Raw genomic sequence first — 25,085 nt, forward strand, 5'->3', positions numbered from 1 at the left:
AAAGGGGAAATAAATATTGCGAGAATATAGTAATAAAAACACCTTTAGTTAGACAGACGGCTTAATGATAACCGAGGGACATCCGGCCGCAACGGCTGGGGACTTGGTGTATGGCCGACGACACGACTCTGCGCCGACCCCTGGCAATGTTATGGGGGCGGTCCAGAGGATCTCAGGCAGAGTTGGATCCTTACACAAAAAGGGGGGATCTATTTATCTGGGGACTTCCCCAGAAGATAACAGAGACTCGAACTTATTTTGACATATAACCGTTGATCCGAGGATAGACTGGCCGCAGGCCTACATGGGTATAGCGTAGGTCGCCGTGCGCTACAGCCGCAATCTGCCTATGCGTTGGAAACGAAGGGTGTGAGGGGTTAAGTGAGCACCTAGAGTCAAATCATGTTTTTGGTAAGAACGTTTCAAATTACAAAATATAATTTTGAGAGACAAATACTGTTTAAATTGCTGTTTAGTGTGTAGGGATAAGGGGTTGGGCTGCTGGCAACGTGAACTGATGCTCGGCGTGCCGTGCAAGGTTGCTGCTGCCTTCCCCCATTGTTTTTGCGTGACTGGTGTTTTGCCTTAAATATTAAGTCCAAACATTGGAATTTGTTTATTACTTTGTTGCAAACCCAAAGAACGAGAGGGTCGCCTCTCCCCGCAGCCTACGGTCGGCGCCCCGCGGCGGCGTTGTGCCCACTTAATCGTAAACACATAATCACTTGACCCTATAACCCAGACACTAAGCCCTAAACCCCAATTTTATTTCCCCACGTTCAAAAAGCGGTTACCCCTTTTATCATAAACTCAACTTCTCTTCCGAGAAGCCTTCAGCCAACAGACCCGACGTGGTGTGCGACGGAGATAGCACATCCAGCAGCAAGAGCTGCAGCAGCAGCGCGAAGGCGAGGACGGCCGCTGCATACATAATAGCGGCGGCATCATCTGCAGCAGCAGCATCGACAAGACAAGCAGCTCGAGTTGTTGTCGGTTAGCTCATGCTGCATTTTAGACACCGTCCTGAGCAGCCCGTAGGGTTTCAACGTCATATCTGCGTGGCTAGGGTTTAGGGTTTAGGGTTTAGGAATGGCTTCGAGAGAGACTGCGGTATCTGTGCCGCCCTCTGAGGGAACCGCTGAAATCCCCTCCCCCAAAGAGGAACGAATTCCTTCAGGGGCCCCAGATGGGGACCCTGAGGGGGCCCCTCTGGACCCCCCCGAAGGTCTGCCTCTTAAGGCGAGGAAGAAGCGGGAGCATCGAGCAGCACATGATGCAACACCGCAGCGGCAGCGGGTCCCCCCTCTTTCGCGACGTCGGACCCGCAGTTCAGCTGCAATTGAAGCGGCCCCTCATGAGATTGTTGGAGAGGCCCCCTCTCCCCCCTTAGCTGAGAACAGTCCTGTTTGGGGGCTTCTTGACGGGGGGCATTCTCCGCTAAACCTTACATCTTTGCGTTGGAGCAGTCCCCCGTCGCCGGCATCTCCATCTGTTGTTGCCGCAACGAAAACAGTCCAACAATCAACAACAGAGGCCGCACCAATGCAGCAGAAACAGCAACAGCAACAACAGCAGCAGCAACGGCAGCAACAGCAACAGCACCAGGAGGAGGATATGGAGTACCAGCAGCAGCATCAGCAGCAGCAGGAACAGTGGCGGCCCTTCCCCTACGAATTGCCTGACGGAGGAACCCCAGACATAGGGACTCCTACTGCCCCTGAAGCCCGCCCGAGGCGGCCCCAAGAGGCCCGAAGAGGGACGGTGGAGACTGGGGTCCTCCCTTCTTCTGGAGACGCAAATGCTCTGGCCAAATGCTGCAGCAGCAACGTGGCAGTGAGCAAAGCACCAGAAAAATGCAGAAAAACGAACAGAGAACAAAAGGAAAGTAAAATACAGGTCAAAAGGGGGCAAAAGAACAACAGCAACAACAGCAGCAGTAACAAACAAAGCCGCTCACAAACAAATATTCATAAACAGCGCAATCACCTGGACAGACACATGCAGCAGCAGCAACAACAGCAGCAAAAGCAGACTGAGACAGAAGATGGGAAGAGAATATCTGCGGCAACTGCAGGAAGGGAGGACTCTACAGGGGTAGCCTCATCAGTAGGGGCCCCAGCAGCAGCAACAATTTCCGCCTCCCATGCTCTACCTGCTGCTGCTTCTGCTGCTAAAGGAGGTGCAGCAGGAGCAAAGCCAGGAGCAGAGGCTCGCGGAAGGGAGGACTCCGCCCTTTGTCCAATTGTAGCAACAGCACCAACAGCAACAGCAACGGAAGCAGAAGCGGCAGCTGCAGACGCACCAGCAAGAACAGCAGGAACAGCATCAGGAGACGCAAAAGCAGCAAAGGAAGCACCAGCAGCTATTTCAAAGGCACCAGCAGCCGGGCCCGAAACAGCTGGTGGTGGTGGTCCAGCAGCAACAGCACAAGCACCAGCTGGTACAGCAGCAGCTGCTGCTACAAGCCATCAGAAGGCTGTCAACAAAAAAGGTTTAATTGCTGCTCTCAGGGCGGCATTTCCTCATTGCCCCTTCGCGTCCCTCACCTCTCCTCAACCAGCTGATGCTGCTCCCCTTGCTCTTGCTGCTCCTACTGCTGCAGTTTGTGATATCACGCATGCCTCTACGCCGTCTGTTGCGCCTGCTGACACAGGAAAGGAAGTGCTTAAAGAGGAAGCTACCGGCACTGTTGCTGCTGATGCTGCTGCAGAAGCTCCTTGTGCTCCTGATGCTGCCCCTGCTGCTGCTGCTGCTCCTGCTGCTGCTGCTGCTCCTGCTCCTGCTCCTGCACCTGCTGCTCCTGCTGCTGTTCCTGCTCCTGCTGCAGTAACAGATACTGTCGCTTCCGCCCTGCATGCCGCTGCTCCCGGTGCTTTTGTTGGTGTTCGCCGTTTGTCCAAACAGCTGCACCCGCAGCAGCAACAGCAGCATACAGCGGATTCTGAGCCAAGCACAGCCATGAGGAAAAGTTCCATAGCAGCAGCACTAGCAGCAAATTCAGAGGCTCCTGAAGGCATCATGCATACGGAAGGAGGCTGCAGCAACAGCACAAGCCGGGAGAACAGCAGCGACAGCAGCCAGAGCCACCGCAGTTTCAGGACACGTGCTGCTGCTGCTGCAGTTGCTGCTGGCGACAGGCGAAGAAGGACGGGAGGGTTTCGGCAGCAGTGGAAGCTCCCCCTTCAGCATGCAGCACCAAATACAGCAGAAGCAACATCAGCAAGAAATACAGAAGCAGCAGCAAAAGCAGCCAAAACAACATTAGCAGCAGGAGCAGCAGCAGCACGCCCCAAGGAGCAGCATACGGCAAAGCATCGCCTGCGGAGCAGCACTTCTGCCCCTATTGCAATTCCCCTAGAGGGAAGCTTTCCTGCTGATGCTTCTGCTGCAGCACATCACCGCAGAGACAGCACCAAGCGTGACTCGAGAGCAGGATGCACAAAAGCAGCAACAGGCGTACCCGTACAGCAGCAGCAGGAACAGCGGCTGCTGCTGCTTCCTCAGCCCGATGCTGAGCCATTCTGTAATATTTGGCCGTCTGCTGCTCATGGAAAGGGGTCCGGCAGGTTGGCAGCAGCAGCAGGGGCACGGGATAACCTTGCTGCTGAGGACGGGCCGTGCGCCGACAGCAGAAGCACCAGCAGGCGTGAAGCCCTTGGCAGCACCAGAAGCAGCAGCTACAGCAGTATCAACCGCAGAGCAAGTGGCCATAACCTGAAACCTCCTGCCCGAAGGGCAAACAGCAACGACAGCAGCAGCAGCAACAACAACGGCAACCGCGAAACCAACATCAGCAGCAGCAAAAGCGAGTTGAGTACCATATTACGGAGAACCCACAGCATCAGCAGCAACTGTAGAAGCAGCAGCAGCATTAACACTAACACCAGCAGCTACTGCAGTAGCAGCAACAAGCTGAATGCGCGGTCTTTGTTGGCTCGGCCGCCTATTGACAGGCACAAGGGGCCTCATTTCTTGGGAAGGGCCCCTGTTTTGGGGTCCCCCCCCAAAGCTCGTTTTGGTACCCAATGTTGTTCAGCGTTATTTCAGCGGCTCCACAGAACAGTCGCGAGCTCAGGTGAAGCCTATAGGAGCGATGAATCTGCTGCTGCTGCTGCTGGCAGGGGAGAGGCATCTGCTGCTGCAGTTCTTCCTGCTGCCGGTCCAGCTCCTGCTGGTGTTGCTGCTGTTCACAAGAGGAGATGCGGCAATCTAGCAGGTCTTTGTTTACAACAGCCGAGGCCGTCTCCTGCCTCCTGTCGGGTGGAGGAGGAGCAGCAGCAACGGCAGCAACAGAAGCAGCAGCGCCAGCCCGAGCTTAGCATCCTGCAGAAGCGGAGATTGCAAACGTGGCTGCAGGAACACCGGCAGCAGCAGCTGTTGCAGCACGACGGAGCGCAGCAGCAACTCTGGAGGTGTGAAGGTGACTGCAGGGATAGTAGCAGTAGCAGCAGCAGCAGCAGCAAAGGCGGCAAACGGCGCCGGAGGAGGCAGCAGGTGCGCATACGGCTTCTTGCGGATCCCTGCACAGGGAGCAGCAGCAGCAACAAAGAGCAGCAGCAGTGGCATTCCTGGCACCCCAGGTCTCATACAAAATTCCTTAGTGGCACACAGCTGCACCAGAAAAAGCAACGGCAAGAGGAGCAGCAGCAGCTCCTGCTTCACCAAGAACCTTCTGAGGCTTCGTTCTGTGAACGAAACAAATTCTTTAACTTAACACGAGTTTCGAGCATCACACAGAAGCAGCACCAGCTGCTCCTGCTGCAGCAGCAGCTGGAGGAGGAGGAGAAGCAGCGCCAGCAGCAAACTGCCTGGAGAGGGACCCAGGATGGCACTGGTGCTGCAGTCGGTGCTTTCGAGGCTGCTACTGCTGCTGATATTTGCAACTCGGGAGGTGTAGCAGCAGCAGCAGCAGGAGCAGCAGATGAGGCAGAGCTAACAACAACAGGAAGAGCAACAGGAACAGCAGCATCAACACATAGTGCAGCAGTTCTATTTCCTGCAGCTGCATCTCGCGATTTCGCTTCGGCTACTGCCTATCGAAAGCTCCAGCAGAAGCAGCAACAGCACCCGCAAGAGCAGCAGCAACGGCAGCATCTGCGGTTGCGGCGGTCGCAAGATAGGCGGTCGCTGCTCATGCACCAGCAGCCAGAGGAGCAGGATCAGGTTCAGCAGCAGCATTTGCCGGGTTCTTTTGCCTTAAGGCAGCAGCTGAGGCTCCTAAAATCCTATCAAGGAGCTCTCTCTCGCTTGCCGCTAAGTCGTCGCAGACGCCGTTCAACCACCACCAGCAGTAGTAGTAGTAGTAGTAGTAGCAGTAGTAGTAGTAGTAGTAGTAGTAGTAGTAGTAGTAGTAGTATCACCAGCAGTAACACCACCACCTGCAGCAATGAGAAGTGCTCAAGCCGCAGGAGTCACCGCAGGTGCAGAAGCAGCAGAAGACAGGATGTGAAACGGCAGCAAACCCAAAACTTTAGGGGTCACTTAGCAGGAGGAGGGCTCATCGGTGCTGCCAGCAGCACCAACAAAAGCAGCAGCAGCAACAGCTTTTTCGTTTGCCGCGAGGCAGTGAAGGGTTTATGTGAAGAAATTATGAGGGAAGTCCTGCCTGGGCTGCTGCAGCACGCTGCAAGTGCTGCTGCTAGTGCTGCTGCTGCTGCTGTTGCTGCTGTCACCTCGACGCGCACACAGGGGATAGGCGCAGGAACCCAGCCTGCAGCACCAAATGCTGCAGCTGGTGGTGCAGCAGGTGCAGCAGTTGGTCCTGCAGTTGCTGCGGCACCAGCTGCAGCAGTTGGTGCAGCGGCAGCAGCAGCTGCTGCTGCCGCTGCAGCTGCAACGGCACCGATGCAGCAGGATGTGCCTGGTCTTGCCACTATACACCTTGGAGCGCCAAGGGATAGTAGTGCTATGGTTAATGAGCTGCAGCAGCAGCAGCAGCACTTGGAGCAGCAGCAGACACAGCGGCACTACATGCAGCATAAACATAAGCAACTGCAAAAAAAGGGGCGGCAGCACTTGGAAGTGCAACAACAAAAGCCGCAGCACATGAAACTGCAGCAACAGCAGCAGCACTTGGGACAAGAGCAGAGGCAGAATCACGAGCATCACGAGCAGGAGGAGAAGGATGAGGATCTGTTGATGGGGCAGCAGCTGCAGCACAGGGAGTTGTCGCTGGATATGCAGGAGCAATCAGGCGCCTGCGTGAGGCCGCTGTCTCCCTTTGTGATGTTGTCCGAAGACAGTTCACCGAGGCAACAGCAGCAGCAACAACAACAGCAGCAGTTGCTGCAACAGCAATGGCAACAGAGACATCATCTGGAGCAAGAAGAACACCAGCGACTGCTGCAACAGCAGCAGCCGTGCAGGCAGCACGGAAGGCAGCAGCGGTTTCCCGGTGTGAACCACCAGCGAGACCTGCAGCAGCAGCAAGTGGAACAGGAACGTCAGCAGCAGCAGCTGGAGCAAGAACACCAACAGCAGCAACTGAGTGTTTACGAGGTTAAGAGCGAAGATGAAGCGGCAGGCCCTAGTGCTGGACTCTCCCCGACACGATCGAATTACAGCCATGCTGCAGCACCAGCACCAACAGAAACAACATCAACAGCAGCGGCAGGAACAGCAACAGCCGGAACAATAGAAGCAGCAACAGAGGACTGCGTTTTATGCATTCGCAGCAGCAATAGCAACATCATGGCAATTGAAACTAAGAGTGACATAGAAACAACAGGGGAGATCTTATTAGGCCCATCCGTTGGGGATGTATGGGGGAACAACAGCTCCCCAGCAGCAGCAGCAGGGCCAACAGAAGCTGTTGCTGCTGCTTCTACTACTGATTGTGCTGCTGCTGCTCCCCACGAGTCTTCGGATGAGTGCATGCAGCAGACCCTACCATGCTGGAAGGAGGAGAAGGAGGAGGAGGAACACGAGCAGCAGCAGGCTGGAGCAGAGCCAGACTGTGTTGCAGCGTACGCCAAGCTCCTCCAAGAAGTGCCAGGGCCTCCAAACCAACTGGGGGGTCCCCTCTTAAAAGCAGAGCCAAGAGGAGGAGCAGAATATCCCCCATGCATGAAGCCCGTTCGACTGCGGTAATGCACCCACCACCAACAGCAGGAAGTGCAGCAGCAGCGGCAGCAGCAACAGCAGCACACCGAAAGTAGTCAAAATTGTCAGGGCTGGGAGCAGCTGTGTTGTGGTTTTCCGTCTTTGCAGCACAAGAGCTCAGGGCCCCCCCAAAACCACAGCGTGTCTGGGGGCCCCACAAAGCCGGCCCCTTTTAAGGCCTAGACGCGTCTCCAGCTGCCTCAACCGCAGCAGCAGCAGCAGTAGCACTAGCAGCAGCAGCACCGCATGCAGAGACCCTTCCAGACCTTTTCGTCTCTCCTATAACCAGCGGAGAGATAGAAGGGCCCTCATCGATCCGCTTGCAGACGCAGAGGCAGTAGAGGGCTCCCAGGGTCCCTCAGAGTCCCATATGGGGCCTCCGCAAGGGGATATAGGGGTCCGCTGCAGCAGGAAGGGGGCCCTCGAAGCCTCCAGGGCCCTCCCCGCCCAGGCAGCTGCCTCCGCGCCTCCTGATGAGGCAGCAGCCACCAGGGGGCCCCCTGTGGGGGCCCCCAGGGGCCCTCTAGCTAGGCGCGTTGGTCAGCCTGGCATAGAAGACAAGCTCGATAGCAGGGGGGGCCCATGCCGGGGGCTGTCACGGAAGGGGCCTCAAAATAGAGGGGGGCCCCCAAGTAAGGGTTTGCTGTGCAGCACGGGACCCCCTGAGGGTTTGACCGATGAAGTAGAAGGTGGAGGAGAGGCGAAGGAAAAGAAGAAAACAGCGATGGCAGCAAAAGTAACACCCTTAACCGTGAACTTACCCTACAATTATTACTACTATTGTTTTATTGCTAAAATATTATTGATTTATTGTTGTTTTTTTCACTCTTTTTACTTACTTGCCTTGTTTTTGTATGTAATTGTTTTTGTTGTTTTGTTGTTCCCATAACTGCAGCTGCAGCTGCAGCTGCAGCAACTGCCGCCGCAGCAGCACGAACTGCCGCCGCAGCAGCAGCAGGATGTTGTGTGTTTGAATGCAGGTGTCTCGATGTTTACGTGGGGTGTCTGGCGAGCGGCATTTAAAGAAAGTGTTGGAGAAGTTTTCGTATGAGGGAGAAGAAAAGGTATTTAAAATCCAATGGACAGACAACACCACCTCATGGGAGGCAGCAGACACAGTTTCTACCTTGCTGCTGCAGCAACAGCAGCAGCAGCAGCGAAACAAGCAACAGATAAAACAGCTGCATCAACAACAAAAAGCACCACAGCGGGTGAAATGCAAACAACAACAGCAGCAAAACGTGCAGCAGCAGCAGCAACAAAACCGCCAGGAGCAGCAACCACCTGCTGCAGCCAACAATGGTGCAAAAGCTCCTAAGAGGAAAACAAACCCAAACCCTAAACCCTAAATCTTAAACCATCTGTGCTGGCCACAAGCATCAAGCCTGAGAGACCGCTTCCAGCGTGCGTAGGATTGAGGGTTTACGGTTTCGTCTTTTGCAAAAAGACTGCTGTGGCTTAGCTGCCCTACGCTTCTTTTTGTCTCTCTCATACAATCTCTAACTGTATTTGTTACCGTCTCTCTACTTCTTTCCCTCTTTTCTTTACATATTTATTATTATTTCTTATTTATCTATTTTCCCCCTTTTGTCCACTTTACTCCGTTTTAAGGGCCCCAACCTCCCCACAGGCAATAAATAAAACAATCTAAAAAAGCAAAGGTTGCAAAACCCTAAGCCCTAAACCCTTGAAAGAGGGAGCGGGTAGACGCCCCATGGGTTATTCGAATGCCAGTTAATTAAAGCAAAACTCGAAACCCAAAACCCTCATTACAAAATCCGAAACCATCACCGCAAAACCCTAATTCCTAAATCTACAAGCTGGTGCCTGCTGCATTCAGGGAGTGGACTCTTGCTGCGCTTCTGCCTGCACGGGCAAACACCACATCATCAACTCCACACGTTATAACCTACGCCATTCGCCCTAAACCATAAAGCCTCGATCATAAAATAACCTCTAAACCCTCAACCATATGCCCCAAGTCCTAAACATTCACCTGTTCGTCCCCACGCCTGCTCAGGTGTTGAAGAAAACGCCGCGATTTGGGGGAATTCTTTCTGCAGAATTCCCTGCGGCACCAAACACTCAACAAGGGTTTAGTAGCGTTTACTGTTTATGGATGTTCTGGGATAGAGCGATGATTCGAGAGGTGCAATAAGATGCTGCTTTAGGGTTTGCAGATATATGCAAACCCTCACACAAACCCTTGGGAGCTAACACGAGGGTGTATTGACTGGTTTAGTTTTAGGATGGTTTCTCATTCAATTAGGGTTCATTTCCAAGGGTTTATTGATTAAATAAGGCTTGTAAGGGTCTCCAGCTGGGGTTAGGGTTTAGGGTTTGCGGATAGACGAACAAGAGCATAAGACAGAGAAGCAGAGACAATGATTGCTCCTGCTGCTTGCTGCCCGATCCCAGACGCAAAATGTCTTGGCCCCCGCATACCTATGAACAGCAGCAAACACGGCAAGCACTAAACCCTAGTAACAAACCCTAAACCCCCAAAACCGGAAGCCCCACCGCAACCTCAACCCTACTAAACCTTAAACCCTCAAGCAACTGCCATTATGTAAATTAACAAACAGACGGCACACAATATAGGCATAAGAGGCATTCAAAAGGCTCAAAGCATCCTAAACCATCAACCGTAAACCCGCCAACCAAACAAAACATTTATGAAACTGAATAGAAATGAATTCACCAGGGAACACAAGCCCCAAAACATACAGACCAAACAAGACAAATAACACATGAAAAAGAAAAGGAGAAAGGCAAACAAGGGTTTAGGTATCACTTTTCTTGTTAGGGCTTGTACGGCTTCGTAGTACTGTTGTGGCAGAGGCAGCATAGCCAAATCCCTAAACCCTAAACCCTTGCAGCAGTTGAGCTCCAACACCGCAGGGGTCATCTGCGCGCCCGACACACTCCCAAACCCTAAACCCTACAGCCTAACAGGTTGACACCAGCATTCAAAACCCTCAACTCACATCCTCTTGCTTCCTGAATAATTACCCGTATACCCTTTGTTCTAACCCATGTAGGGCAAACCCTAAACCATCAACCTTCGAAGGGAAGACGCACATGGAATTTGTTCGGGTTTACAAGCTTAAAGGGTTTGGGGTTTAGGGATTCCTCAGGCCCCTCGCTCTCAGCTGGTCCTCCACAAAGACAAACTGGAAAGGCAAAGGAGGAAATAATCAGAGACAACGACCTGAGAATCACACGGACGGCTGCCGAGGGTTTGGGGTTTAGGGTTTGGGACCGATAAAGATTATTATTATTGTTCCTTGCAGGAATCCCTAAGTTCAACAAAAGCTTTTGTGGTTTATGGTTTGCTTCTGCTGCTACAGTCTTACGGGGAATGCACAGACAGGCTGCGCGGCGCATTGGCCGGCTCTTCCTCCTGTTGCTGCTGCTGCACCTCCTGATGCTGCTCCTGCACCACCTGCTGCTGCTGCATCTGCTGCTGCGGCGGGCGGCAGATAACATTATACGGCCCCAAAGAGAGTGCCCGACTTCCGCCAAGCAGGACAGGGGGAAAACAACAAGCAACAAATAAATCGGCTCCCAACGTGTTGTCCACGCTGCACGCAAACATTAAACCCTACACCCTAAACCCTAGACCACAAGCCCTCCTTTGTTCACTGCATTCCAAAGGTTTCAAGTGTTCCTGCTACCTCGCCTCATCGGCAGCAACTCCTGAACATATCCCCTTCAGAACTAAACTCTAATCGCGAAGCATAAAACCCTAAACCCTAAACCCCCAACGTACAAGACAGCGTTAGCCCGAGTATGGAGTGTCAGGCGGCAGCAGCTGCGGACGAAGACGGGCCCCACAACCACCGGTGCAACCACTGAACACCCCGAAAGACCTTCTAAGACCAACGCCTCCACCCTGCGCGCAAACCCTAGACACTAAACCCTACACATCGTGCCATACCAAGAGCAGGCAACCGTCAAAACTCGCCAAGCCCTAAACCCTAAACCCCCAACCCTCGAGAATGAAGCCTACGGCCAAGATATGAATATGTCGGTGTTGCTGCAGGAGGAAATCCTCAAGATACGAGAAGAGCGCAAGGCCGCCTGCGAAAAAACACTAAACCGTAAATTCTAAACCCTGAACCGCTCTGCCAATCAGCCGAGCCAACCGCTCAAGCGGAATCTGGCCATAAGAACCACGAACAGCAAACTGCTAACCCTTAAACCCTAAACCCTAAATTAGGATCTTACGGAGTTCAGACATTGCAACGCCCCTTTGAGGTTTCGGACCTGAGATCGCCGAGGGAGCGCCTGTAGCAAACGCGCAACAAAAGAAGTCACTGAATCTGCCAACCCTACACCACAAAACCTAAACCTTGGGTAAACCCTAGATATTGTTGCTCCTTATCCCTTGCGAAACAAAAGCAAACACGAATAGCCATCGCTGCTCACCGCTTGCTGCTGTTTGTCTGTCAGGGTTGCTGCCCCATAGGACCCTGTAAGGCCCCTCAGCAGGTGCTGCGCACACACACACACCCAACCATCAACCCTAGATCCTAAACCCTAAACCCGAATCCTGCACAGAGATTTTTCACGTGCAAGCAGCGGGGTGCCCACGCCGCCTCTATATCTCTACAGCTGCACTTAAAACAGCTTCAACGCACCCCAATAGCAGCAGTAGTAGCAACAACAGCAGCAGCAGCAGCGACAGCAGCAGCAGCGACAGCAGCAAAGCTACTCACTCGGAGGACTCCCTTAGGCAACAGTTTGAATGGCAGCAGCGGCGATGAACCACCAGAAAGCGAAGAAGCAAGTCCTTGCATGATGTCGCTGCAGCAGCAGCAGCACACGAGAAGCAGCAGACACAGCAACAACCCTGTCTCTTGCCAATGTTGCTGCTGCTGCCTCCATCGAGACGGGTCACGTAGACTCCATCCTGCTGCCGTTGCTGTCTACTCTACAGGACGATCAGAAACGGCAGCGGGATGTAACAACAGCAGCACAGTGCGCATACAGCAGCAGCAGCGCGAAGCAGCAGCAGCAACAGACTGCAGCAACGAACCATTCCAGAAAGACCTCGAGGGCCTCCATCTCAAAGGCCGCAAGACACTCATTCGCGTCCTGCTGCTGCTGCTGTGGGTGTTCCTTTTGCGGCTGCTGCTGCTCACAACGGCGTCCACAACGAAGCAGCTGCAGCAGCTGCGGTTCGTACTGCAGCAGATGCTGCCGAATTTTGTTCGAGTCTAGGTTCCCACTGCTGCAGCAGCAAGACAACAAGAGGCAGAAGCAACAGCAGCAGCTGTGAAAGCAGCGCTGGCAACAGCAGCACCAGCATGAAAATAAGCAGCAGCACCCGGGATACTTGAGACTACAAAGCTGCTAGAGAGCATCTCATAGCAAGGAGCAACAGACGCACAGGCAACGGCAGCAGCACAAGTAACGGCACCAGCAACAGAAACAACAGCAACTGCAGCAGCAGCTGCTGCTGCTGCAACAACTGCAGCAGAAACCTGACTTGGTGTGCTGTGTCTTGCTATTAGGTAGGGATGTCTGTGTATTTCCCTCATTAAGAAATGAATCTGCTGCTGCTGCTGTTGATGCTAGCAGAGCTCTTCTAGGGGAACTCATAGAAGAAAAAAAAGGTTCCTCAGGAACAGGGAAGTTCTGCTGCTGCTGCTGCTGCTGCCGACGTGCTGCCAGCAGCAGCAGCAGCAAGAAGAGAACACGGACCTCCACTACCTCCTCCTGTGCCTCCAGCAAAGGGGGCATGTCGGGAAGCCCTGCTGCACGTAATAATCCTGCATCAACTGCTGCTGCATCAGCAGGCGTTGCTGTTGCTGCTGTTGCTGCTGCTGCTGCTGCCGCGTGGGATGATGAGTCCCACTGGGCCGACGTCCCACTAAAAAGGTATTCATTTGCTGCTGTTGCAGCAGCAGCAGCATCTGCTGCTGCCGCCGCCGCAGATGGGTAGTACAACGACGGGAATCCATCATGAACTACTGTTTGACCTTGCTGCTGCTGTTGCTGTTGTTGCTGCTGCTGCATTAAGTTGTGTCTTCGAGTTTTCTTCCGTGTGTGGAGGAACGCCAATGCTGCTGCTGCCCCCCAAATAGCGACGACCTCGTTGTCTTTAAGTGCTGGGGGCATCTGGGTCTTTTGCTTCAATCTGCTGCTGTTGATGGTACTGCTGCTGCTGATGCTGATGCGGCTGCTGCAGGTGGCTGAAGTGGCAAGACCTGCATTGAACCTCCTCCATTGTCTGAGTGAGACGTAAATGGGCTGTGGGCGTTTAGCTGCTGCTGTTGCTGCTGCTGCTGCTGGGTCTTGATCTTGTCGTAAGGAACCCTTAAGTTGATCAGGGGCCCCCCAAGGGGCCCCCAGGAAACCTAAGCAATGACTTACAACGCTCAAGACGGACCATTCAGGTGCTGGTATAGCAGAGATGAAATCTACTGCCTCCATTGATAGACGGAAAGGTGGGGCCCCCCATATAGGCGCCTCGAACTGGGGGGCCCCCATGAGGGGCCCCTCAGTCGACTGAGCAGCAGCAGCAGCAGGAAGAGAGCTGCTGCTAATCAACTTGGATGAATTTAAAGATGATCCAGCAGCAAGATGACGATAGGACGTCTCCGGTAGCCAAGAAGGAGCTGTGGATGCAGAAGGCTGCAGCAACCGGTGGTCTTGCGACTTGTGAGTGGTTGATGGAAGGTGTGCTGCTGCTACTGCTGCAGCTGCTGCTGCTGATGATGATGGAGGGTTAGAATGAGAAAAGAGTTTGTCTGTATTGAGCTGAGCCATTTTGGCAAGATGTCATGACTGGCCTAAGGCCCCCAAGGGGAAGGAAGTCCAGTAGGACTCCCCAGTCCTTGAGGTGGGTGTACACCGCAAACATGCCGACTTTGCGGGGATATAAGGCTGAAGAGACACCTCACTTTTAAAACACTATACAAGAAAGCAAACATTTATTTAAATGTTAATTATATATTCTCTCTCTTTTGCAGCAGGTCCTCTCCACTTCTTAACAACCGCCTCGCGCGCTGTGTACCCAGCGGCGGGGCTGTGGTGTTTATTTTTTTTCTACTTTTACCCTTGTACTTTAAAATATTACATATAAATATGTAAATAAATTTAGTCTTATATTTTCATTGAATATTTTTCGTTATGAGTTCTTCCGCCATGTAATGGCGGTTTTGCCGTGCATCGCTCCGGCCTGCTGAGGTGTATGTACAGCTCAAGTGTGTTTGTCTGTCGACTTCGCATTTTTGCCATTGAAATTCATTTCTAATTAGTCATAAACAATGCGTGTCCATAATTTCATGCATCTAGAGGCCCGGAGAAGGAGGAAGATGGAGGATTGTATATTGTATATATATGTTTGTTTTTCTACTAAAGCCTCTCTGCCGGCTTAGACGAATTCTATGCACCCGTGCGGATGTTATCGGGCTGTCTTGGCTCTGCCACTGTATAGACAACAGCGGCATCAAGAAGACCTAAGTGTTGTCGTTTTATTAAAGTATTTTTTATTGTTTTATTAATGTAAGAACAAGAAACTAACCATTGCCATCTGCAGTCTCTAACAGTTTTTTGTACAACTGCTCATATGTTGCTCCAACGGGAAGACCCAAATTCTTATCAGCTGCAGACAGAGTTAGCGTTTGGGGTTTAGGGTTTAGACCGGCATAAGGGTTTTACCAATTGCATAAAGAGATAAACGTATACACGAAGAACGAGAGACAGGACAAGGGCCTGAGTACTTGCCATTGTTACCAAGAGTCGCCCCTAAAGCTGTTAGGTCCGTAGAGGAGCTAATCTATAGTTTATTTAACATTATAATAAAAGTATTGTAAACACTAAAAAAGAGGTAATTAGCAAAAGATATAGGTCGTATAATTACCTACCTGGCTAACATTCTCCGGTACATCCCATGCAAGTAAATGGGGAAGCTAAGAAGGATAAAGAGTTGTAGTCATGAGATACAGAGGGATTAGTAAATATGTGTATAAAAAGAACATACAATAACTCCATCGTCGCGTGATACATCTGTTATTGTTATTGCATAAGAACCCGTGTCATAAGGGGCCCCTGTAGTAGGGAAATATATTATATATAAATTAAGTGTTAATATAATTTTTTATTTTAGAGGTTAGGGAAATATAACGGACCAGACCAAGAAAAATAAGGTTGCTGGTTACTGCTGCCGCAGGCTGCGCCAAAGCTTTTATCTGGGAGAAAGCTCTTTTGTTCTATGCTTGAGCAGCTGTAGGTGCTGAAGTCTGAATGAAATAAGTTATTTGTTTGAATAAATAAACAAGAAATTGTTTATTTATTTAAGTAAATATAATGGTATAAATAAATGATCATGTTTCTTCCTTGGTTTCTTAGAAAATAAGACGCACCAGAGCTGTCGATATGCAGCTCAGCAACAGTCGCGTTGGCACGCGATAAGAAAAAAGGAAAAAGGAATGGCAGTGCTTTCTTCGTTAGATGGAAATACATTTTAAATACTAAATAGAGAAAGTTTATCTTTTATTCCTGAAGAATGATGCAGAAGAGCGCAAGAAAAATAGGCGAAAAGAAACTCCTGAATACATGATTATTGCGGTGTATGCACACTGCAACTTTTCAAGAAATTTACAACGGGTTCAAGAGAAAATCAACAAGAGTCTAAAGAGAGGATAAAGCTTTAAATGACATTTTTAATTGCATTTCTCCTTTTAATCTCTTTTTCTATGTGCAAAAGAGGAGTATTTTTGCGCACCTGTTGTATCATTTTTTCTTGGACTTCCCTTTTTTCTTGCTTGCCATCTTCAATGGTAGGTCGAGTTGATCCATCGCTAGAAGTTGAAATAAAGCCAATTCTTTGCTATTTAAACATTTAGGAGGTGGAAGCAACCTCGCGAGGTCGCTATATTTCCCGTGTTCTGCCCAATACGCCGCATCAAACCCTGCAGAACACCAACAGAACAAAAGCCTGCATTATATTGCATGCACATATGCATCCAATCACACACAAGTGTTATTATCGTTGTACACGTTTATTGTTGAGGTGTTCCCAAGACACTAAGGGGCAGAAGGAGAGAAAAAAATGCTGTTTCTCACCCGATTTATCTGTTATTGCAGGGTTAGCTCCTGCTGCTAGCATCTGTTCTGCTGCACCTTTGCAACCAACACGAGCAGCAATATGCAGCGGCGTTTGGCCTAAAGCGTTTTGTTGATTTGGCGATGCACCGAAGGAAAGAAGACAAGCGACCATTTCTCTGAGCTGACATTCATAAACATACACAACAACCTTAAGAAATCTTGTTTATTTTGTGTTGTTTGATAGTACTTTCTCCTCACTATAAGCACAAGGACTAGAAGATTGTGTTAAGGGGAGAAGGAAAAATATTCCTTTATATAGTTGAGGTAGTTGTATGCCTCTACAAATGGTAGAAAAGACAGGAAAACAACTAAAAGTAAAATAATTAATGACAGTGTGACAGCATGTGTGTGCTCCTTTAGGAAGGACACTTGCATTGTTTATTTCTTTTATCGCCTTTATATTTATGCATTAAATAGCTTTTATTTCCTCTTTATTTGTTTATTACTTCCTTTCGTATACATTTACTCATTTTTATTTCTTGCGGCAAAATGTAGTGCTGTATTTGCGCCTATCTCCGGCAATTCTGCTGCATGCGGATCGCCTCCATGTCCGATGATTTCTTTAAGTATTTCTTCTTTATTTAATCTTGCTGCTAATATTGCTGCAGTTGTTCCGTTGCAGTCTGCTCCTTTTACTGCTTCAGGGGTTTCATTTAACTGCAACAATACCAATTCACGACGCCCCGATTTGACGGCCTCCTGCAAGGCCTCAAAAGCCATTTTCCCTTTTTATAATTGATGATTAATGCTAATAAGTTATTTAATTTATTTATATGTTTTTTTATTGGGGTTTCAAGGAGGAAAAGCTGATCCAGTAGAGCACGCAAGGCAGCCGCGAGCAGACGAAACAGGAAACGTGGGGAGAAAAGAAAGCTTAGTGGTCCTAATTATATCCTTCTACTTCTTCTTAAACGATTTTCTTTTATTTAATTTCCCTTTTCCTAATTTTCTGTTTGATTTTCTCTTCCTTTTCCTCCCTGCTAACAGCGGCAAAATAAACCTAGCCGCAGGTCACACGGCGCTGTGTCTCGATCCTCTACTCCCCATGTTCGCAAACCCAGGAAGTAAAAATACAATTTAAATAAAAATGTTCATTTAAATAGAAAGTTGATTCTAATTCACAATTTTTGCTGACAATATGATGCATGAGTTACTTTCCCGTCATAGACACAGCAAAAAGACCTCCCCGCCCCTGTCTGCATGCAACGAGTGACCCCCGAATACACCACTAAGAGGCGTTTTTTTAACTGCATTATATCTATATTGGTTATATGCTGCTACAGACAATAACAACAGACATTCAAGTGCAGCTGCAGATACACCAGAGAAAAAATAACCAAACCATGGCGCTATATATGCATACGTACTTAACAGATGTCTTACAAGCTCCGGTATACTACCGGGGTTATAATAGTATAAATAGTTATAATTGTACTAATGTCCGTACGTATAATAAGTAGAAGAAACGAATAAATGAATGACAATTATTCATTTATGCAGCATTTAATTCGCTGCAAGAAATCGTTAAAAAATGACTAGCATACATACAACATATATAATACATATATTATTATGCCCTCTAAACACAAATAGGAGGATGGCATCATTTTTTGTGCTATAATATAAACAAAAAACAGCCATAAACGAATAAAGACGTCATAAGACAAGAAATGAAATCTACAGGACTTGTACAAACAAAAAAATTGTTGTTTGTTTGTCCACTAATATATCTACTACTAAAGGATGTACTCATACACCTGAATCATAGGGGTATACTTCCCTATGTAGTTTATGTATAGACGTATTCATCCTCTTTCCCCCGTTGTTTATTCTTCCTCTTCTTCTTCTTCTCCTCCTCCTCCTCCTTCTTCGCTGCTGCTATCATCATCGCTGTCATTTGTGTTCTTATTGTTATTGTTGCTATTGCTGCTGCTGCTGCTGTTGTTGCTGTTGCCTTGGGTCTGCTGTGCTGTACCATTACTACTATCATTATTATTATCATTATTATTATTACTTTTTGCCTGTATTTTATTAATAAGTTTAGTTGCACAATTAAGTATACCACCGGTATCTACACCACATTGTACACATAATTTATTTTTTTTATAATTATTTATTGCACATTCTTCGCAAAAATAATGACCACAAGGAGTAACAACAGGATTCATACTTATTACCCATTTTTTACGACAAGATAAACATGCAAAAGGTAATCCATCATCATCTTCTTCTTCTTCATCGCTATCATCAGATGAATTACTACATGAAGAAACTCCTTCTTCTCCTTCTGCTTGTCTACGTAAACGATCCTGTATATAGTAATACACAACAATAGGGCAAGAAAAGAAATGAGCAAGAATTAAGAGAAAAAGAAGAAAAAGAATTAAGAGGTGAAGGAAAAGAATTAAGAAAAAAAGGAAAAGAAAAAAATAAACAAAAGAAAGGAAAGGACGAAAGAAAAGGAAGAAGAAGAGAGGAAAAAGAATGAGTGGGTCGGGGGAGAGGGACGATGAAAGAGAAAAACATATACAAATATGCATGCAAAAAGGAAGAAAAGAAATAAGAAAAAAGGAGGGGAGAGAGAGAGAAATATTAAGATGCTAATTATTATACAATAAAATGAATAAACATTATACAAATAATTGATTAAGAAATTAGTGTTTCCTAGGGTTTCGTAGGGTTTAGGGTTTAGGGTTTAGGGTTTTTTGTAGGGTTTAGGGTTTAGGGTTTACGAGTTTTTTCTTTTGCAATTCTTCCCATTCTTTATCAACTTGCCATCCTTCCTTATAATCAGTTCTATCATGAAGAAATTTACAACAATCACCATAACCACAGTATCCTGTTTCCTTATAATCCTTACATATCTCTGGCTTATAATCTATATACATAGTAAGTCTTACGTTACTATTATTACTCCTTGATGGCCCATATAGACCTGTTATCTTATTACGGGATATAGCCCCTTCTTTAGGTAATACATATTTCCTATAGGCACCCATACCTCTATATATTCCTCCATCTAATTCACCATTCGCTATCTTCTTACTTATTAATATATTTCTCTCTAATATTGCCCTATAATCTATCGATTTATCTGTATCTACATCTAATCGAGCTGTAGCACGAGCATCGTCATCTAATTTCTGTATACATACACACATGCACATAAACACAATTAATACGTCCATGCATGATGCATGCATGCATACATGCATAAACATATTCATGTATACATGCATGCATAAATGCATGCATGTATGCATGTATGCGTTTATGGATGTGTAAGGATGCATGCATGGATGGATTAATGGATAGATGGATGGATGGATGGATGCATGCATACATATGAGCAGAGGAGGGTTTAATGCTGAATATTTATATTATTAATTATTCTTAAATGGTTGTTAACGACGAGAGATACAGGTAGCGGCAAGGAAAAGAGGAATGTACACAAATAAATACATAAATAATAATTAATAAAGAAGAAATGTTGTGCGGCAACATATAGTACAGAAAAACAATATAACACTCAATTCGGGTGTATAGGGAGGTAATTATACAGAAAAACATGAAAAAAAGAAACAAGAAAGGGAATAAAAATAAAGAATGAGTATACACAAAATAAAGAAGAAAGAGAAAATAAATAAAGTAAACAAAAATAAAAGTAAATAATAATAAATAACAAGAGGCAAGACACGATAAAAGCAGGAAGATAATACATCACTGTACGCAAAAAATAAAGGAAAAAAAAATTATATTTAATTTATTTTATTATATTTATTTTTTTTTGTAATTATTTATAATTTATTTATTTAACTATATTTCTCCTCCTTTTCTTACAAGATCGGGGTTACTTTCTTGAGCCAAGGCGTTTGTTATTTTTTCCCTTTCTGATGCTTTCGTCTTCGTCTGTACACCACAAAACCCTAAACCCTAAACCCGAAACCCTAAACCCTAAGCCTTAAACCCTACACCATAGAAACAAAATAAAAGAGTGCCTAAACCCTAAACCCTAGACCCTAGAACTGCAAGCTTACCCTGCCAACGAGGAAATGTTTGCAGATATTAGTCCTTGGCTGCTTTCTTCTGGCTATCTTTGCGTGTTCTTCATCACTGCCATCAGACCTTGCTGCGGCTGCTGTTGCCGCTGCTGCTGAAATAGCTTCCCCCTCTGTTCCTGCTGCTCCTCCTGGTGCTGCTGGTGCTGCTGCAGTTTCTCCCTGTTGGTCTGCTGCGGCATCTGACGGGTTTGGTCGTTTGCGCACCCCTTTGGGTGCAGAGCGCTTGACAAACATTTGGGGTATACAGGCACGTAAAAGAGGAGAAAAACCTAAATAAATAGGTAATAAAGAGAGGGAAAAAAAGGAGAAAACAAAGAAAGGGAGCAGCACGAACAAAAAAAAGAATGAAAGAAGTAGAGGTAACCCTCAAGAAAAACTAATTAAAAGACATAAAATATAAGGTGTACATACACCTAAAAAATAAAAATAGTATTGCTGCTGTCTATAAAAGAAATGTTTACAAAAGAGCGACGAGCCCAAAGCCCCAAAAGGCAGGCGAAAAAGCCCCTAAGGCAGGAAGAGAATCGAGAGTTTAGGGTATAGGGTTTAGGGTTTAGGGTTTAGGGGCCCCTCTTTATTAAAGAATAAGAATTATATATATATCCTTTTATATGATTATAGAAGAGATATTATTGGGTGTACACAAAAAGACATCATATGCTTTTAAACACCAGCAGCGACCGCGCAACAACCCCCCCCACGCTAAGCATGCAAAACCCTAATAACCCTAAACCCTAAACCCTAAACCGTAAACCCTTTTTCCGCTGCGCTAGAACTTGTGATCAGCAAATAATCGGTGAATACTCCTGGAATACCTCTTGAAGGCTGTGAGGTGTACGTACACCTCCGCCGTCGCGCCGACTCTTTGTCGGCTAGTCTCCCTGTTGTTCTATTTCTTCCTTTCTTTCTCCGGTTTCTTCAGAGTCTAGGGTCTCCCCAAAACCCTAAACCCTAATTTATTAATCGTCATCTCGTAACCCTTACCATCTCTACGCCTGCGGGGCCCCCAGGAGCCGAGCGGCGGCGGCTGCCGCGGGTGTCTGTTGGGGGTAATTCATGAATGTTTGGCGTTCTTTTTGTGTTTATTTCGTCATATTCGTTTGTTGATTTAATCTTGGTGCGGAAAAGGAGAAAAAACTGCACCGAAGTACCTGCTCAGGTCCTACTTTACTCCCTCTTGCAATATACCTGAGCAGCATCAGCTGCCTGTACACCCGAAAGCTGTACCTGCCTGTACACCCGAGCTGCCTGTATACCCCAGGTGTTTGTATACGACAGCTGCCTGTACACCTCAAACCCTAGATGCTCCTTTATTATTACTACCCTTCGTGAAGATGCAGACCCTCACAGACCCTCGAGCTCTCCTCGATCCAAACCTCCCCTTCAATGAAGCAGCAGTTAATCTGCTAGACAGAGTGGTGGCAGCAATGTTCCTCTCTAATGACAGTGTAGAGGTAAGAGGGTTTAGGGTTCAGGGTTCAGGGTTCAGGGTTTTGGCGGTTTGGGGGCTTGTTATGTGTGGCGAGGTATTGTGGGTTGTGTTATCGCATTTTTCGTTGAGGAAACCATTTTAAGGGTTTAGGGTTTAGGGTTTAGGGTCTATGGTGTATGTACAGAGGGACGTGGCGCACCGTGTATTAGGAGAGTTTAAAAATATGCCGAATGCATGGACACACGTCGCCTTTATCTTAAATGTCTCCAAAGACCCAAACACTAAATTCTTTGCTCTTCAGATCCTTGAGGCAACCATTACGGTACTCTAAACCCTAAACCGTAAACCCTAAACCCTTTCTAGCCACTGTGACATACTCCTCCACCGATTCGTTCTCGTAGGAACCCTAAAACCTCAATCACCACTTCATGTTTTGCTGCTGCTTGTCCCTTCTTCTTGGCCTCTCGCCGTCTGTAAATTATTCCAAGGGTTGAGGGTTTATTGGGGTTAATTAAGGTTAATCAGGGTTTAGGGTTTAGGGTTTAGGGTTTGTATATATTGCAGACCCGATGGAATGTACTGCCGGAGACGGAGAGAAATGGTATAAAGGCATTTGTTACTTCTCTTGTTATTCAATTGGCTGGTGATGAGGAGAAACAAAACACTGAAAAACATTTTATTAATAAAGTCAATGAAAACCTCATCGAGGTAAAACCCTAATTTAGGGTTTAGGGTTTAGGGTTTAGGGGTTTTCACTATTTTTTGGGTGTTTTAGGGTTTATATACAGATATTTCCCTAAAATTAACATATATAAAATAAATAGTAAATAATAAGTAAATAAATAAATAAATAAATAATAAATACATATAAGTACATGAATAAATTACGTAAATCCCCCCTATGAATAGGCACTCATATAGACCGTAAGAAGACACCTCCAGCAGCAGAAAACCCGCCAAAAAAAAGGAAATAAATAAATAAATAAATTATATGTTTGTTTATTTGTTTTTTTGTTCAGATAGTGAAGAGAGAATGGCCAGAAAGATGGCCATCATTTATACCGGAAATATGTCGCTCATGCCGATCTAGTCAGAATTTATGCGAAAATAATTTACGAATATTGAATATGTTATCTGAGGAAGTATTTGATTATGGTATAAATGATGTAGTATCTAAGAGATTAGATCATTTAAGGGATGAATTAACAAAACAATTTAAGGAATTATATAATGTATGTATATTTGTATTAAAAAGTTTTATTTCTTCTCCTCATGGTGGTATAAAAATTACACTTATACAACAAACCCTTAAATGTTTAGCACATTTCCTTAAATGGATACCATTAGGGTTTGTATTCGAGACAGAATTGTTACCATTATTATTGCAATATTTTTATGAGGATGTATCCTTTCGTATAGATTGTCTACGTTGTTTAACAGAAGTTTCCTCATTACAATTAAATATTAATGAATTAAATCTATTTAGTCAACAAATGACACTATTATGGGCACAACTTAGTGATAAAGCTGCACATACACCTAAACAATCCTTACAATATAACGACCCCACCAGTGTACCACCTCAAGTCAGACTCTTCTGGGAAACTACTTTCTGTCAACTTGCACTCTGTCTTACTGGTAAGTATACTGTTGCTGCTGCGTCTGCTGTTTTTGCTGCTGTTGTTGTTGCTGCTCGTGCTGCTGCTAGTGCTCGTGCTGTTGTTGGTGGTGGTGATTATGTTGTTATACTGTTAATGGTGCTCTTGTTATTCTTGCTCTTGCTGCTGTTCTTGATGCTGCTGGTGTTGCTGCGGCTGCTCTTCTTCCTCTTGCTTCTATTCTTTTTTCTATTTCTCTTGTGTTGTATTTAACATAAGTAAACAAACAAATAAACAGTTAATAAATATATTTATTGATGTGTTTTCCCCTCAGCTTTCTTACGAAACCATAGGGAAACAATAGTAGAGCCTTATGACCGCAACACGAACAAGACGACCTGTATAGACACCCTAAAGTTACTTGTTGCTATTAGTGGTGCTGGTCATGATGAGACATTTCAGATCTGTCTTGATTTCTGGTTCTCTTTTGCTGAAACTCTTCTTCATGAAGTACATCAAGAGGCTAAAGTACGTATTTATTATACATATTATAAACCCTAAACCCTAAACCCTATATTGGATAGATATACCACACACTCATCCATGTATATATGTACACACACGATTTGCTGGGAGTGGAGAGGGAGGAGTATACTTGATAGAATCTACGGTTCAAGGGAGGCGGGGGGTTAGGGTTTATTAGGGCTTATTAGGGTTTACTAGGGTTTAGGGTTTGGTAGGTTTTGAGGTTATCTTGTTTGTTAATGCAGAAAAGACAGGAACAGAGAAATGCAGAGGGTCCTCTGCTGCTGTCAGTTGAGCCAGAAGGTCAGTAAAACCCTAAACCCTAAACCCTGATATCCAAACCCTAGAATCCGTTGGTGCTTCCTGTTTAGCCGTAAACCCTAAACCGCATAATACCCTTAATATTGATGTTATTTTAGGGTTTATTGTTTATTATGTTTATTATTATTGCATGCAGGTTCTTTATCTCCTGCTGAGTTATCCTGGCGAGTTAAGGCATACGGAGAAGTATTGAATGAAGTAAGAGGGGTTCTTATTAATAGGATGGCTAAACCCCAGGAGGTGTATATACAGTTTGACCAAGAAACAGGAGAGGTTACTCGTGATTATGAGGTAGATACAGGTAAGAAAATAATTATAGTTTATAATTATTTGCTTATTTTATTGTATATAAGTTTTTATTACTACAGAAATCATTGGTACATACACCCTAAACCCTAAGAAAAGGGTTTATATATCCACCTATTCACAGCGATTAGGGTTTAGGGTTTAGGGTTTAGGGTTTAGTGTTTTGGGTGTGCAGCGGAGGTTTCTCTATACAACACCATGAGGTGTACGCAAGTGCTGTTAACCAACTTAGGGCAAATGGAGACACAAAGACTTATGCTCTCTGTATTACATATGGAGGTGCGTGGGGCTGCATGCAGCAGCAGCACACATACAGGTGCATGCAGCAGCACATGGAGCTAAAGAGAAAGAGCAGAGACACAGGCGTGCAGCACTCCTTATCCAATCTAGCTGCTCCTGTTGCTGCTGCACCTGTGCTTGTTCTGATGTTTTCGCTTACTGCTGCTGCTGCTGCTGCGGTTGCTGTCTATACAGTGCATGCAAGCCCCATGTCAAGGAGAGCAATGGAATTCAACAACATTAAATCGTTTATGTTATAGTATTGGATCAATAAGTGGCGCAATGAGCGAAGCAGTAGAAAGACCATTTGTTGTTGAGGTTATACGTAGTCTTCTTAATCTA

At 46.7% G+C, this 25,085-nt stretch overlaps 4 protein-coding genes across 4 annotated transcripts; 2 read left to right on the forward strand and 2 right to left on the reverse strand.

Annotated features, from left to right (window-relative positions):
• Positions 1-1,089: 1,089 nt before the first annotated feature.
• Positions 1,090-8,152, forward strand: EMWEY_00021700 (hypothetical protein, conserved; the record flags this gene model as incomplete). The annotated part of the gene is made up of 3 exons (XM_013480565.1): positions 1,090-7,085; positions 7,210-7,837; positions 7,997-8,152. 3 exons carry the CDS (start codon positions 1,090-1,092, stop codon positions 8,150-8,152), a joined length of 6,780 nt encoding a protein of 2,259 aa, XP_013336019.1.
• Positions 8,153-10,453: 2,301 nt separating this feature from the next.
• EMWEY_00021710 (hypothetical protein, conserved) lies at positions 10,454-13,878 on the reverse strand (the record flags this gene model as incomplete). The annotated part of the gene is made up of 8 exons (XM_013480566.1): positions 10,454-10,685; positions 10,874-10,996; positions 11,114-11,184; positions 11,332-11,391; positions 11,533-11,598; positions 11,823-11,910; positions 12,143-12,337; positions 12,596-13,878. 8 exons carry the CDS (start codon positions 13,876-13,878, stop codon positions 10,454-10,456), a joined length of 2,118 nt encoding a protein of 705 aa, XP_013336020.1.
• Positions 13,879-20,037: 6,159 nt separating this feature from the next.
• EMWEY_00021720 (zinc finger (CCCH type) protein, putative) lies at positions 20,038-20,516 on the reverse strand (the record flags this gene model as incomplete). The annotated part of the gene is made up of 2 exons (XM_013480567.1): positions 20,038-20,130; positions 20,259-20,516. The coding sequence occupies 2 exons, from the start codon at positions 20,514-20,516 to the stop codon at positions 20,038-20,040; spliced, it is 351 nt and encodes a 116-aa protein (XP_013336021.1).
• A 1,100-nt stretch (positions 20,517-21,616) lies between these two features.
• Positions 21,617-24,806, forward strand: EMWEY_00021730 (Exportin1, related; the record flags this gene model as incomplete). Its single annotated transcript, XM_013480568.1, has 8 exons — positions 21,617-21,736; positions 21,899-22,036; positions 22,279-22,422; positions 22,734-22,869; positions 23,647-23,840; positions 24,053-24,140; positions 24,295-24,459; positions 24,640-24,806. 8 exons carry the CDS (start codon positions 21,617-21,619, stop codon positions 24,804-24,806), a joined length of 1,152 nt encoding a protein of 383 aa, XP_013336022.1.
• Positions 24,807-25,085: the final 279 nt, after the last annotated feature.

This window comes from Eimeria maxima, genomic scaffold (genome assembly GCF_000499605.1).
Source record: "Eimeria maxima Weybridge genomic scaffold, Emw_scaff207, whole genome shotgun sequence".
NCBI lineage: Eukaryota > Apicomplexa > Conoidasida > Eucoccidiorida > Eimeriidae > Eimeria > Eimeria maxima.